This window comes from Rattus norvegicus, chromosome 2, assembly GCF_036323735.1.
Source record: "Rattus norvegicus strain BN/NHsdMcwi chromosome 2, GRCr8, whole genome shotgun sequence".
In the NCBI taxonomy this organism is placed as follows: domain Eukaryota; kingdom Metazoa; phylum Chordata; class Mammalia; order Rodentia; family Muridae; genus Rattus; species Rattus norvegicus.
The window spans coordinates 89567537-89583725 of record NC_086020.1 but is presented as its reverse complement, the minus strand read 5'-3'; the positions used below and the strand labels follow the sequence as shown (position 1 = coordinate 89583725).

The 16189-nt window shown below is 37.1% G+C and overlaps 1 protein-coding gene across 12 annotated transcripts in view; it reads left to right on the top strand.

The window, feature by feature from the left end:
* Ralyl (RALY RNA binding protein-like) overlaps positions 1-16189 on the top strand; it is a 791470-nt gene that overhangs the window by 597956 nt on the left and 177325 nt on the right. For all 12 annotated transcript variants that reach the window (XM_017590724.2, XM_063281532.1, XM_017590727.3 and 9 more), the window contains one exon: positions 12425-12500. In XM_017590724.2, the coding sequence (XP_017446213.1) occupies positions 12425-12500 (76 nt within the window). The remainder of the gene's footprint in view (positions 1-12424; positions 12501-16189) is intronic.

Genomic DNA, 16189 nt, shown 5'->3' with positions numbered 1-16189 from the left:
TTAAATATATAGAAAGTGGTGATGATACTAGAAGTTGTCAGTTTACTACACCACTCAAAATAATGCTTGATCTAAAAGATCACATTAACCTTTAAAATCAGGATGTTTCAAATTGAGTTCTTGGCAAATAAATAAGTCTAAATTTGTCAAGATATCTTACAAACCAGAAATGTGAGAGAGGTATGGTATACCAAATGTCAACAAGTATGCTGTTCAAAATTATTCTAGATCCTATATATGCATTAGAACATTTGAGTTAAACATGAGTGAATATACTTCCTTTTCTTCAGAGTTTAATCTATTAATATGTCAACAGTTATCCAGGAAGATAAGAAATATAACACATTTCTAACCTATTTTAAATTGACCAATCAATAAGGCACCTTATGTAATTGCATCATGAAAACATGATTCAAGTCTGTATCACTTTAGCAAATGTGTTGATATAGTTTGCCTGGAGCCATAGGGCTCGCACAAAACAAGTCTCTTCTGGCTAGGATGGCACACATTTAGCAAGAAAATCATTGACAATTGCTGGGCAAAGAAAACACTGCAAGAGCTGAAGAACAGAGTTGGATGAAATGATAACAGCACTTCAGATGTTCAAAGGCAGAGGTCACAAACAGTAGTCAGTACAATAAGAATGATGTAATGAACTTAAGTTGGTTCCAAAGGGAAAATTGCAGGTATGTATTTAATGCAATGTTGGGAAATCTCTCAATATCAGGTCTATGAAGTGATGTAATAGGAATCTTCTATCAAGTGTTTTCAGGTGAAGTTATCTTCCTGTTCTCATTTTTACTTCAGAATAAAATCTGTCTTATTTGCCTCAAGAAAAACTAGTTTCAGCTCACTGACTCTTTTGTTACCTTGATGTTTGCCATGAAATCATGATTTGACTATTTAATTCATGGAGCTTAAATCATGGAACTTTGATAATAGTTGATGATATTTTAATAATAGTTACCCTTTCGCTTACTATTGGAAGTTATAGTTGTAACTATCAAAACAAGATATTTTCAAATAGAGTCTGAGGCTTAATAAATATAATTTTAGAATATATTTTATCTTCATCAGTTTTTATGTGAATTTTATCTAATAAAACCAATAATTAAATCAAAATGTCATTTAAATAGGGCACATCAATGTGGCCCATATATACATAGCCACCAAAACTGGATAAGATTGATGGTGAAAGGGACCGGATATAGCTCTCTCCTGAGAGACACATCCAGAGCATGTCCAATGCAGAGGTCAATGCTAACAGCAAACCACCGAACTGAAAATAGGTCCCCCTTGGGGGGAATTAGAGGGAGTTTTGAAAGAGTTGAAGGAGCTTTCAACCCCATAAAAACAAGAATGCCGGTGAGAGAGAGACCCAACCGCCTGGTCAGGTGGGCACTCCTGAGGCTGCAGAGCTGAAGAGACCACCAACACTGCTCACGCCTGCCCACATCCCTGGCCCAAGAGGAAACTGTATAAGGCCTCTGGGCTCCCGTGGGGGAGGGCCCAGGAGCAGCAGGACCCCTGCCACAGACACCGCCGGACCCTGAAGGAAACAGACCGGATAAACAGTTCTCTGCACCCAAATCCCGTGGGAGGGAGAGCTAAACCTTCAGAGAGGCAGACAGGCCTGGGAAACCAGAAGAGACTGCTCCCTGCACACACATCTCGGACGCCAGAGGAAAAAGCCAAAGACCATCTGGAACCCTGGTGCACTGAAGCTCCCGGAAGGGGCGGCACAGGTCTTCCTGGTTGCTGCCTCTGCAGAGAGCCCCTGGGCAGCACCCCACGAGCGAACTTGAGCCTCGGGACCACAGGTAAGACCAACTTTTCTGCTGCAAGAAAGCTGCCTGGTGAACTCAAGACACAGGCCCACAGGAACAGCTGAAGACCTGTAGAGAGGAAAAACTACAAGCCCGAAAGCAGAACACTCTGTCCCCATAACTGACTGAAAGAGAGGAAAACAGGTCTACAGCACTCCTGACACACAGGCTTATAGGACAGTCTAGCCACTGTCAGAAATAGCAGAACAAAGTAACACTAGAGATAATCTGATGGCGAGAGGCAAGTGCAGGAACCCAAGCAACAGAAACCAAGACTACATGGCACCATCGGAGCCCAATTCTCCCATCAAAACAAACATGGAATATGCAAACACACCAGAAAAGCAAGATCTAGTTTCAAAATCATTTTTGATCATGATGCTGGAGGACTTCAAGAAAGATGTGAAGAACTCCCTTAGAGAACAAGTAGAAGGCTACAGAGAGGAATCACAAAAATGCCTGAAAGAATCGCAAAAATCCCTGAAAGAATTCCAGGAAAACATAAATAAACAAGTAGAAGCCCATAGAGAGGAGACACAAAAATCCCTGAAAGAATTCCAGGAAAACATAAATAAACAAGTAGAAGCCCATAGAGAGGAGACACAAAAATCCCTGAAAGAATTCCAGGAAAACACAATCAAACAGTTTAAGGAATTAAAAATGGAAATAGAAGCAATCAAGAAAGAACACATGGAAACAACCCTGGATATAGAAAACCAAAAGAAGAGACAAGGAGCTGTAGATACAAGCTTCACCAACAGAATACAAGAGATGGAAGAGAGAATCTCAGGAGCAGAAGATTCCATAGAAATCATTGACTCAACTGTCAAAGATAATGTAAAGCAGAAAAAGCTATTGGTCCAAAACATACAGGAAATCCAGGACTCAATGAGAAGATCAAACCTAAGGATAATAGGTATAGAAGAGAGTGAAGACTCCCAGCTCAAAGGACCAGTAAATATCTTCAACAAAATCATAGAAGAAAACTTCCCTAACCTAAAAAAAGAGATACCCATAGACATACAAGAAGCCTACAGAACTCCAAATAGATTGGACCAGAAAAGAAACACCTCCCGTCACATAATTGTCAAAACACCAAACGCAAAAAATAAAGAAAGAATATTAAAAGCAGTAAGGGAAAAAGGTCAAGTAACATATAAAGGGAGACCTATCAGAATCACACCAGACTTCTCGCCAGAAACTATGAAGGCCAGAAGATCCTGGACTGATGTCATACAGACCCTAAGAGAACACAAATGCCAGCCCAGGTTACTGTAACCAGCAAAACTCTCAATTAACATTGATGGAGAAACCAAGATATTCCATGACAAAACCAAATTTACACAATATCTTTCTACAAATCCAGCACTACAAAGGATAATAAAGGGTAAAGCCCAACATAAGGAGGCAAGCTATACCCTAGAAGAAGCAAGAAACTAATTGTCTTGGCAACAAAACAAAGAGAATGAAAGCACACAAACTTAACCTCACATCCAAATATGAATATAACGGGAAGCAATAATCACTATTCCTTAATATCTCTCAATATCAATGGCCTCAACTCCCCAATAAAAAGACATAGATTAACAAACTGGATACACAACGAGGACCCTGCATTCTGCTGCCTACAGGAAACACACCTCAGACACAAAGACAGACACTACCTCAGAGTGAAAGGCTGGAAAACAACTTCCCAAGCAAATGGTCAGAAGAAGCAACCTGGAGTAGCCATTCTAATATCAAATAAAATCAATTTCCAACTAAAAGTCATCAAAAAAGATAAGGAAGGACACTTCATATTCATCAAAGGAAAAATCCACCAAGATGAACTCTCAATCCTAAATATCTATGCCCCAAATACAAGGGCACCTACATACGTAAAAGAAACCTTACTAAAGCTCAAAACACACATTGCACCTCACACAATAATAGTGGGAGATTTCAACACCCCACTCTCATCAATGGACAGATCATGGAAACAGAAATTAAACAGTGATGTCGACAGACTAAGAGAAGTCATGAGCCAAATGGACTTAACGGATATTTATAGAACATTCTATCCTAAAGCAAAAGGATATACCTTCTTCTCAGCTCCTCATGGTACTTTCTCCAAAATTGACCATATAATTGGTCAAAAAACGGGCCTCAACAGGTACAGAAAGATAGAAATAATCCCATGCGTGCTATCGGACCAACACGGCCGAAAACTGGTCTTCAATAACAATAAGGGAAGAATGCCCACATATACGTGGAAATTGAACAATGCTCTACTCAATGATAACATGGTCAAGGAAGAAATAAAGAAAGAAATTAAAAACTTTTTAGAATTTAATGAAAATGAAGATACAACATACTCAAACTTATGGGACACAATGAAAGCTGTGCTAAGAGGAAAACTCATAGCGCTGAGTGCCTGCAGAAAGAAACAGGAAAGAGCATATGTCAGCAGCTTGACAGCACACCTAAAAGCTCTAGAACAAAAAGAAGCAAATACACCCAGGAGGAGCAGAAGGCAGGAAATAATCAAACTCAGAACTGAAATCAACCAAGTAGAAACAAAAAGGACCATAGAAAGAATCAACAGAACCAAAAGTTATTCAATATAGTTCTTGAAGTTCTAGCCAGAGCAATCAGACAACAAAAGGAGATCAAAGGGATACAGATCGGAAAAGAAGAGGTCAAAATATCACTATTTGCAGACGACATGATAGTATATTTAAGTGATCCCAAAAGTTCCACCAGAGAACTACTAAAGCTGATAAACAACTTCAGCAAAGTGGCTGGGTATAAAATTAACTCAAATAAATCAGTTGCCTTCCTCTATACAAAAGAGAAACAAGCCGAGAGAGAAATTAGGGAAACGATGCCCTTCATAATAGACCCAAATAATATAAAGTACCTCGGTGTGACTTTAACCAAGCAAGTAAAAGATCTGTACAATAAGAACTTCAAGACACTGAGGAAAGAAATTGAAGAAGACCTCAGAAGATGGAAAGATCTCCCATGCTCATGGATTGGCAGGATTAATATAGTAAAAATGGCCATTTTACCAAAAGCAATCTACAGATTCAATGCAATCCCCATCAAAATACGAATCCATTTCTTCAAAGAGTTAGACAGAACAATTTGCAAATTCATCTGGAATAACAAAAAACCCAGGATAGCTAAAGCTATCTTCAACAATAAAAGGACTTCAGGGGGAATCACTATCCCTGAACTCAAGCAGTATTACAGAGCAATAGTGATAAAAACTGCATGGTATTGGTACAGAGACAGACAGACAGACCAATGGAATAGAATTGAAGACCCAGAAATGAACCCACACACCTATGGTCACTTGATTTTTGACAAAGGAGCCAAAACCATCCAATTGAAAAAAGATAGCATTTTCAGCAAATGGTGCTGGTTCAACTGGAGGGCAACATGTAGAAGAATGCAGATCGATCCATGCTTATCACCCTGCACAAAGCTTAAGTCCAAGTGGATTAAGGACCTCCACATCAAACCAGACACACTCAAACTAATAGAAGAAAAACTAGGGAAGCATCTGGAACACATGGGCACTGGAAAAAATTTCCTGAACAAAACACCAATGGCTTATGCTCTAAGATCAAGAATCGACAAATGGGATCTCATAAAACTGCAAAGCTTCTGTAAGGCAAAGGACACCGTGGTTAGGACAAAACGGCAACCAACAGATTGGGAAAAGATCTTTACCAATCCTACAACAGATAGAGGCCTTATATCCAAAATATACAAAGAACTCAAGAAGTTAGACCGCAGGGAAACAAATAACCCTATTAAAAAATGGGGTTCAGAGCTAAACAAAGAATTCACAGCTGAGGAATGCCGAATGGCTGAGAAACACCTAAAGAAATGTTCAACATCTTTAGTCATAAGGGAAATGCAAATCAAAACAACCCTGAGATTTCACCTCACACCAGTGAGAATGGCTAAGATCAAAAACTCAGGTGACAGCAGATGCTGGCGAGGATGTGGAGAAAGAGGAACACTCCTCCATTGTTGGTGGGATTGCAGACTGGTAAAACCATTCTGGAAATCAGTCTGGAGGTTCCTCAGAAAATTGGACATTGAACTGCCTGAGGATCCAGCTATACCTCTCTTGGTCATATACCCAAAAGATGCCTCAACATATAAAAGAGACACGTGCTCCACTATGTTCATCGCAGCCTTATTTATAATAGCCAGAAAATGGAAAGAACCCAGATGCCCTTCAACAGAGGAATGGATACAGAAAATGTGGTACATCTACACAATGGAATATTACTCAGCTATCAAAAACAACGAGTTTATTAAATTCGTAGGCAAATGGTTGGAACTGGAAAATATCATCCTGAGTGAGCTAACCCAATCACAGAAAGACATACATGGTATGCACTCATTGATAAGTGGCTATTAGCCCAAATGCTTGAATTACCCTAGATCCCTAGAACAAACGAAACTCAAGATGGATGATCAAAATGTGAATGCTTTACTCCTTCTTTAAATGAGGAAAAAGAATACCCTTGGCAGGGAAGGGAGAGGCAAAGATTAAAACAGAGACTGAAGGAACACCCATTCAGAGCCTGCCCCACATGTGGCCCATACATATACAGCCACCCAATTAGACAAGATGGATGAAGCAAAGAAGTGCAGACCGACAGGAGCCGGATGTAGATCGCTCCTGAGAGACACAGCCAGAATACAGCAAATACAGAGGCGAATGCCAGCAGCAAACCACTGAACTGAGAATAGGTCCCCCGTTGAAGGAATCAGAGAAAGAACTGGAAGAGCTTGAAGGGGCTCGAGACCCCAAAAGTACAACAATGCCAAGCAACCAGAGCTTCCAGTGACTAAGCCACTACCTAAATACTATACATGGACTGACCCTGGACTCTGACCCCATAGGTAGCAATGAATATCCTAGTAAGAGCACCAGTGGAAGGGGAAGCCCTGGGTCCTGCTAAGACTGAACCCCCAGTGAACTAGACTATGGGGGGAGGGCGGCAATGGGGCGAGGGTTGGGAGGGGAACACCCATAAGGAAGGGGAGGGGGGAGGGGGATGTTTGCCCGGAAACCGGGAAAGGGAATAACACTTGAAATGTATATAAGAAATTCTCAAGTTAATAAAAAATAAAAAAAAAAAAAACAAGAATGCCCACCAACCAGAGCTTCCAGGAACTAAACCACTACCGAAAGATTATACATGGACTGACCCAGGACTCCAACTGCATATGTAGCAGAGAATAGCCTTGTTCGGGCATCAGGGGAAGAGGAAGCCCTTGGTCCTGCCAAGGTTGGACCCCTAGTGCAGGAGAATATAGGGGAGGCAATAAGGGGGATATATAGGGGGAATATCTGTACGGGAGAGGTGGAGGGGAGGGTATGGGGGCTTATGAACAGGAAAACAGAAAGGGGACTAACCTTTGAAATGTAAGTAAAGAAATATATCTAAATAAAAAAAATTTTAAAGAGAACAAAAACAAAATAGGGCACATCGATTTTATTAGGCTCTTTGTAAATGCTTGTAGAGACTCATTGTATGACAAATTCTAAGTGACCATGAGCTGTCTCTCCCCATTTCCTAAGGGCACAAACAGCTCAAGCTGCCTTCTGGTTCTTCGCTCTCTAAGGTCGATAGGAATGGAGAGAGATATCAACAAGAGTGACATGCACCCACACTGGCTTCATCAACACACAGAGAAGATTACCTGATTTTACTAGTACTATTCAAGATTTTAAGATTTTAGTAACTAGAAATCAGGCCATGCCACCCAGTACTCATACTGTACCAAATTCTAAGTCACAAAGAGTTACTGCATATTTTATTGATTTTTGGCATACACACACACACACACACACACACACACACACACACACACACACACACTTACGAGCACTTGCATGCACACAAATATATGATGATGATGAAGATGTAATCAAATTTGAAGTTTTACTGGCATTTCTAATGGTTTTCTCATTCTCAATAATCCACCCCAAATAGATTGTTCTCTCTAATCATCTACCTGTACATCAGCTACGAGCCTTTGTCTAATTCACTTGTTTATCAAACCCTCATGATTCTGAAGAGGGTGTGTAACAACATATGTATTAACACTGTCATCTCTTCTTTTTAATTCACTACTTACCATAAAGTATATAAAGTGTTTGTTACTAAGAATAATACTGTGATGTTAATCCATGTTTTCTTTATCATGCTCTATGATTTGGTCTCAAAGTTCTTCATGTCATTCCAAACATACCCTTTTAAATGCAATCCTCTGTTGAATTGTTTACCTTTAAATTCTGCTCATTTATCTAGTTACCCAGTAATTATTATGTATGTACTTATACACAATAACCAGAATGATGAATTGGGAATTGAGGATATGCTAAAATAATTTGTTGTTAATTATTTAACACACAGCTCATCCAAAAGGTACTCATGATAAATGTAGTCTAACACAATATCATAAGTTCACACAAATATTATATGTGGTTTTACTTTTTGAATAAAAGTGCATGTTGGATTCAAATGTGTGACTCTAAACCATGAACTCTGAGCATGACAGCGTCTCATTGTTAAGATGCCTGACATGTTGGGAACAGTTCTAAATATTAGAAGGAAGAAACTTTAACTCAGGAGCCTAACAAATGACCTTTTATATTTTCTATGTTTAGACATTTTACTCCAAAGTCCTTTCTTCCTAGCACAGTGAATAGAAATTGAAGTTTAATTAGCCTTTCACTCACCCTGCCTGTGTGTAACTTCCACATTGCAAAGGCAAACAGGAGGTCTCTGACACAGTACCAAGATGCTATTTGCCCTTCTGTATGGCCCTTTCAGAATATGAGCTTTGGCCTCTCACAAAGCTTGGCTATTCTTATATCATTTAATCCTTTATCGATACAGATCATTTCAAGAGTGGACTGGACTGTTCATCCTTTGCCAAGGCTTTCTCTTCAAAATAATTAGCTGAGATCCTGTTCTCTGTCAGATAAACCTAGACTTTGGGTGAGGGTCAATAGGACACTGCAAACACACATTTGCATATTTAAGTATAAATTTTATGTGCTTGTAGGAAAATTCGCCATTTAAGCACTAAGACTAATGCACTGAGAAGAAACTAAAGACTCATATGTTCTCTTTTAATATTTAAAGATATTATTTTACCCTCTTATGTGTATGGATGTTCTGCGTGTATATTGGTTACATAGTATGTGCCTACCTAAGGCCCATGGAAGTCAGAAGAGGGCATAAGAGCCCTAAGGGCTGGAGTTACAGATGTTATGAGTTTCCATGTGAGCAGTTAGACTCAAACCTGGGACCTTTGCAAAAGCCACAACTACTCTGAGGCAACTCTCCAGGCCCTCATGTCAAGTTTTAATACATTTGATGGGAACCTAATAATCAGAAAATACAGATTTAGCAGTCTGTCATGAAAGGCTTTCTCTAGTTTTAACACATTGTCAACTATTTTTTACAACCACTGACAGCACATTATATAAAAAGTAAGGACACTGAAAATATTTTTCATTGACAGCCTTGTCTCATATTTTTTGTTTATGTATGAGGATAATTTCACATTTTCATTTTATAAGTCATGATATCTAAAGTAGAAAGAAACAATGAATGTTATTACATTTTCACAGATAGACTCTGCTATTTTCACAATCTTTACTTATATTTTTTTCCAGCTATACCACATATGAAAAAGTGTAAACAGTACTCACTGTGCCTAATTCTAATCACGAGTCACTGCCTATTTAATTGACTTTTGGCATATGTATGACTCATGTAATCAAATCTGAAGTTTTAACTGACGTTTCTAATGGTTTTCTCATTCTCAATAATCCAACCCAAATAGATTGTTCTCTCTAATCATCTACCTGTACACCAGCTCCAAGCCTTTGTCTAATCCACTTGTTCATCAAACCCTCATGATTCTGAAGAGGGTGTATAACAACATATGTATTGACACTGTTAACTCATCTTCTTTTTAATTCACTACTTACCATAAAATATATAAAATGTTTGTTATTAAGAATAATACTGTGATGTTAATCTATGTTTTCTTTATCGTGCTCTGTGATTTGGTCTCAAAGTTTTTCATGTCATTCCAAACATGCCCCTTTAAATGCAATCCTCTGTTGAATTGTTTACCTTTAGATTCTGCTCATTTGTCTAATTACATTCAATTTATTCCTACATAGTCCTTCAACTTGCCCTTTAATTTAAGTAAAAAATTAATATTTTCAGTTACATTAATTTTTTTCACTGCTGTGATTTGAGGGCTCATTATCAGAGCCATGTTTTTGCCTGTAACTCTAATTTTCTCTCCATTCTCTTTTATTTTTCTAACATAGGTTATGACTTTGCATAAGATACTTATCTTATCTTTAAGTGTATCTCACTGAACACAATTTTTCATGTCATATGTTACACATGTGCAATAATTCCTTTAGGAGAATTTCTTCACACATGATTTAATTCTAAACATTATTTTTTATTTAAAACTGGAAAATAATTATCAGAGTAGATTCACTAATTTATATCTATATCTGTAGCATATAGCATTTCACTTGCTCTCAAACCTGGACAATGCATGATATTTTCTCTCTAGAAAATGTGAACTCAATATTTCGATTGGTATAACTTAGATTTCCTGTTACTGATGAAAATGAGAATTTTTCATTTTTACTTTGTGTTGTACTGCTGTGAACAGACACCATGGCCAAGGCAACTCTTATAAGGACAACACTTAATTGGGGCTGGCTTACAGGTTTAGAGGATCAGTCCATTACCATCAAAGCGCAGGTATGGCCCTGCTCTGCCAGACATAGTATAGGAGGAGCTGAGAGTTCTACATCATCATCCAGATGCAGTCAGAAGACTAGCTTCCAGGCAGCTAGAATGAGAGTCCACAACCACAGTGACACATTTGCTCCCACAAGGCCACACCTACTTCCAAAAGGTCATACCTCCAAATAGTGCCACTCCCTGGGCCAATCATATTCAAGTCACCATATTTATTTATCACATCTTCTATAAAGTGGAGTTACTAGTGTTTTTTGTATTTCCTAAGTTTATTTTTGGTGTTTTAACTCATTTTTCTTGTGATGAAAAGACATATTTATATAGTGGCACAAATTCTTTGTCAAGGAAATTTTTTGAAGTCTTTATGTGAGAAGAAATGCTAACTTAATGTAATAGAATTTATCAATGTTATATTTTAAAGTCAGCAATTTTTTACGTCTGGTTTATGAGCATTATTCCATATTCTGAGCTAATAAATGCATTCTCATTTCTGAACCACTTAAATTTTACATATTTTACCTTTCATGTTTAAAAAATACTTTTATCCCAGTGTAAAGTAGGTATTTAATTTTATAATCAGTCCTTTAAGTATGAAATTATTATAACACTATTTGTTAAAAAATCTATTATAGTGATATAATATAGTAAATGCTAGAGGCTGATATAGGGTGCCATGAACATGAAGAAAACACGAGCTACAGAAAACTCTCTAAAATCCAACCTTCTCCTTTCTTAAAATTTTAACATTTCTTTTAAGCTTACTATTGGCAACTATATGCATACATTCTCATGTCTTTGGGAATCCTGTAAATCTCAGACTCTTAATTTCTAGTTGATGAAGTCAGGATATGACTGCTCAGGAGATACATTCATTAAAATTATATTAAAATTTATATTATAATTTTATTTTTCCTCAATAAATGTTGTAAAATTTATGATAATATAATGCTAGAAATTAATAATTCTTTTTAAAAAGGAAGCTGTATCCCATATGAATATTTATGATTGCTTGAGAGGTCTCTAAAAATCTACAAATCAGATGGTTTTTCATTATCTTTATTTTCATGTCTCGATTCTTCTTTCATTTTTAATACTTTTTCCACAGTATTCTAATGTAGTATATATATAATTCATTCTTAGTGTCTGACTTTCCCTAATATGCTATAAAATACAGAAGCATAAGAATCTAACCGTTTTTCATGTATAAAAATTCTCACTTACTCCTTTACTCATGTAAATGAGTTCCCATACATTTTATAGTGACTTGCACACAAGATTTGTGTAAGAAAGAATGAAGAAAATTCTTAGCTGCCACACAAACTTGAACACCTGAGTTTAAATCCATAGAATCTACATAAAGAGACAGGGGAGGTAGGCATAATTCCAGCATGAATGTGGAGGTAGAGACACAGCTCATGAAAATTGAGTTCAATGAGATATACTTACAGGCAATAAGATTAGCCAGAGAGCCTTACCTAACTGATGAGCTTCATGTTCAGTATGAGACTGCCTCAAAAAATAAAGGAGAGATCAAGGGAAAATAACAGATGTAGAACCGGAGTTTCCATATATGTACACACATGTATTCCTACATATGTACTCACGTGCAGACTAACACATACAAGCGCCACATACAAAACATCACAGTGGACACATAACATAAGTTAATTCATAAATAAAATTGTAAAAGGACTTGCATAGGTAAATAAAATCCAAGATATAATGCTTCCAAATTGTTTATCAGTAGCTACTATAAACAATGCTATTTTATATTTTTAGATATCAACATGGCAGGGGAACCCAAACCATACAGACCAAAGCCTGGAAGTAAGAGGCCCTTGTCTGCGCTTTACAGGTAAGAAACATCATCCCATTATACATATGAAAATTTTGTTACTTTATGAGTCAATATTGTTATGCAAGAAACTAATTTAAAACAACAATCTTTATTCTTAAATTCTGGTGGTCAAACACACACACATTTGAAGGCATATCATATGTTTAATATTCTTACATATATACCTGCTAATCATGTTCTCTTGCTGCAACAAAAATATTTGAGAAAAACAACTTAAAAGAACACATACTTTATTTCATCCCATGCTTTGAGTGTCTTAGTAAACAATTGACTGTGTTGTTCCTGGGCTAATCATGAGAGAGTTTGTTTTTGAAAAAGTTTAGAAAAGAACAAAATGCCTACTTGTTGACACACAGGAAACAGGTGACAGCAAAGGCGTCGAAGTAAAGCTTCAGAAGCACATCTCCAGCAACTTACTTCCTCTAATCAGACATGCATACTAATGTTCCACTTGGCATGAATTCATTTATAATGTCCGTCATCCTCCTGACAACCAAATCTCAAATGTGCCACCCGCAAGGAAAAAATGCTTACACATACACGCTTTTGAAAGAGTAGTTAATTATCCAACTGCAGCAATAATCATTCCATTAAGCCAGACACATGGTTCAGTGGTAGAGGATGCTTGCAGTTCCTCCAGAGAACATGAGTTCTGTTGCCAGGACCATGACAAATCTTCACTGCTGACCATCTCCCACATGCTATGTACTATGGTGTCTCCATGATACTTGGTGTGCTTTTACTTCAGTCCTCTATGATAAATCAAGATCCTGAGCTTATATGTCTTAGTAATTTTTATCAGTTGGGGCCATTAGTGAACATGATACCAATAGTCAATCAACCCAAGATCAACTGACATCATACACAAGCTTTCCTCTGATTGTAAATTAATTCAGTGTATTTTGTTATTCTTCCCATGATTTTCTTGTACATATGATCCGAGAATGACAAAGATAGTTCTCTACTGAGACAATCCAATTCCTTCAGAGATGCGCTGACGTCAGCAACTCATATAATGAAAAATATTTAATGGAGGCTGGCTTACCGGTTCTGAGGTTTAGTTCATTATCATCATTATCATCGTGTGGGAAGCATGCTGATACACAGACAGATGTGGTGCTGAAGAGCTGTGAGTTCTACATCTGAATCAGCAGGCAGTAGAAAGAGAGAGAGAAAAACACTTGTCCTGGCTGGAGATTTGAAACTTCAAACCCCTCCCCCAGGAGACACTTCCTCTAGCAAAATCACATCTACTCCAACAAGAGCATACCTCCTAATACTTTCAAATAGTACAACTCCCCATGAATTGCTGGGAGCCATTTTTATTCGAACCACCACAACTAAGGTTGATAGCTATAATTTTTCATTCTATTTTTCACTCTTGTTTCTGTATCAGTTTGTCAGTGGCTATACCTGTTTTCAAAATAGATAGAATTTAGACCGTGATTGCTCTGTATGCATGCTTATTAACATTGTTGATCCAGGGAAGAAGACAAAAGTAACTTCATAGAACCATAGAATGTTCAAGGCTCATTGTTTGTCTGTTTGTTTGTTTGGTTGGTTGGTTGGTTTGCTGTTGTTCTTCAACAGCCACTTTTGGAAAACAATAGAGAAAAACCATTGTGCAGTTAAGCCATATGTCCTACTTCATGTGTCTTTGCACTTTTCTTTTTTAACTTTAATGCTGACTTTGCATCTGTCTCTATAAAGTTCTCTTTAGTTAGATGTAGCAAGTTGTTCCAGACTGTTGAGATCTCTATCATCCGATTTATTGGTGCTCTTACAGATATGTTTCATCATTCAGTGAGTATCCACAGCAAAATAGCTAACCGAAGCGTTGAGCAAGCCTTCCTCTTTTACTGCTATCACTTGGCCAACAGAGACTTAAGCAATATGTGATCAGATGGACTGTGTTCTGATAATAGATGGTGAAATGGGTGCTCATGAGAAAGGCCCATGCTGTTCTCTTGTCTTTATTCTCTGAGTAAATAGCAGACATTTAGTTGATTTCCTAAATTAAAAGATAAAGATTATAAACAGATCTCTTGGAAGGTCCTATTTACACTGAAGTTCCCTAGTCTATCCAGTACATAACCATCAATTATTTTCAAGCTATTGGGGAAAAAACATGAAATTTATGTATCTTCTTCTTTTGGATAACTCAATGTACTCAATCAGAAAATAATTACATAAAGGTATTCAACCTAAATAAAATATTTTATACAAAAAAGGTAGCAACAATAATAAATTCTGATAATTGACCATAAAGTACTTTTTAGTGACAGGAATATGCAGGTATTAAGTTATTACACAAACAAATGATGTTTTTAATACCTTGTTTAAGGCAAAGCTAGACAATGCCAAATTATTTTATGGTTAGCTTCATTGTAAATGTATGCAAATATAGTTGATGCTAATACAGAACCTTTAAAGTCATGTATTCAATTATTAACAAAGCAAGCTGGCGAGGCTTTTCTTCTTCCTTCTCTCATTTTGGCTATTCGTGTCTCCATAATGCTGTTAGTTATCATAGTTTCTATGTTCTGGGATTGTTTTGATTTCCTTCTGGAGAGGAAAGCTCATGACAATACACTAATGTCTTTCTGTAATTTTTTACACTACCAAGTTAAATAGAGTTATATATGCAAAAGAATTGAAAACAAGTTTTGTTTAACTATGCTGTACTGTATATAAATTATAAGAATGGGGAAATGTTCATTTGTCCTATTTCTATCTGTTAAAAAAAACTTAAAGTTGAGGTACATGCAAACTGACAGTAACAATGAAAACAAAAAGGAACGACTGTGTAGCTGAGAAAGATCCCCCATTATTTTTACATATTTTTCATTCTTGAATAAGTTTAATGTTACTTTACTTTCATAGGGAAAATGTCTCTGCAGTCCTTATTCATCTATCTACCACACAACTCCAGCAGGCTGGCATTATATGCCTTGCTGTATAACTCAGAAATCTCAGTTTTGAAAAGAATAGTAGATTTCTTGTCAACGCAATGTACCAAGATTAGTAACTGAACTCTGTTCTTCAGCTTCTAGGTCTAGTGACCTTGTCATTAGAACGCAGCTTTTAACATCCATTTTCCTACTAGCACTTAATGGAAAGAAATTATACAAACTGTGGCTTTTTGAGTCACCAACAAGAAGAATCAATCATGTGGATACCATGCTAGCAGGTGAAAGAACAAAGACTGTGTATCAAATACATTGTACAAGCAAGGAACTTGGTACCTACTTCCGCAATGGTAAGAATAAGTTATCTAACATACTGGTTTCCCTTCTACGCTTCTTTTTTCTTCCACACTAACACTGTACTCAAGGATCTTCACATGTTGTACCTCTTACCTATATCACTTTCACTGTTTTTTATTTTGTTATGAGAAAACTGTACATTTTTGTCCAAGCAGGCTATGAACTCACGTCACAACACATTGCAGGCATTGAGTTTTTGATTTTCCTGCCTCAGTCTTTGAACTAGCTGGAGTAACATACTTGTTTCATTAGTCCAAGCTGCAATTTTCTTGATCATGAAAGATCCTGTAGCTGAGGTGAAATTGCACACTCCATGTGGAAGAGGTGATATCCACTTGGAAATAACACAGTCTTTACTACCTAGTGTTGGAAGATTTGAATCTATTACCTTAAACTCCAAGGAATAGCATAGCTGTATTT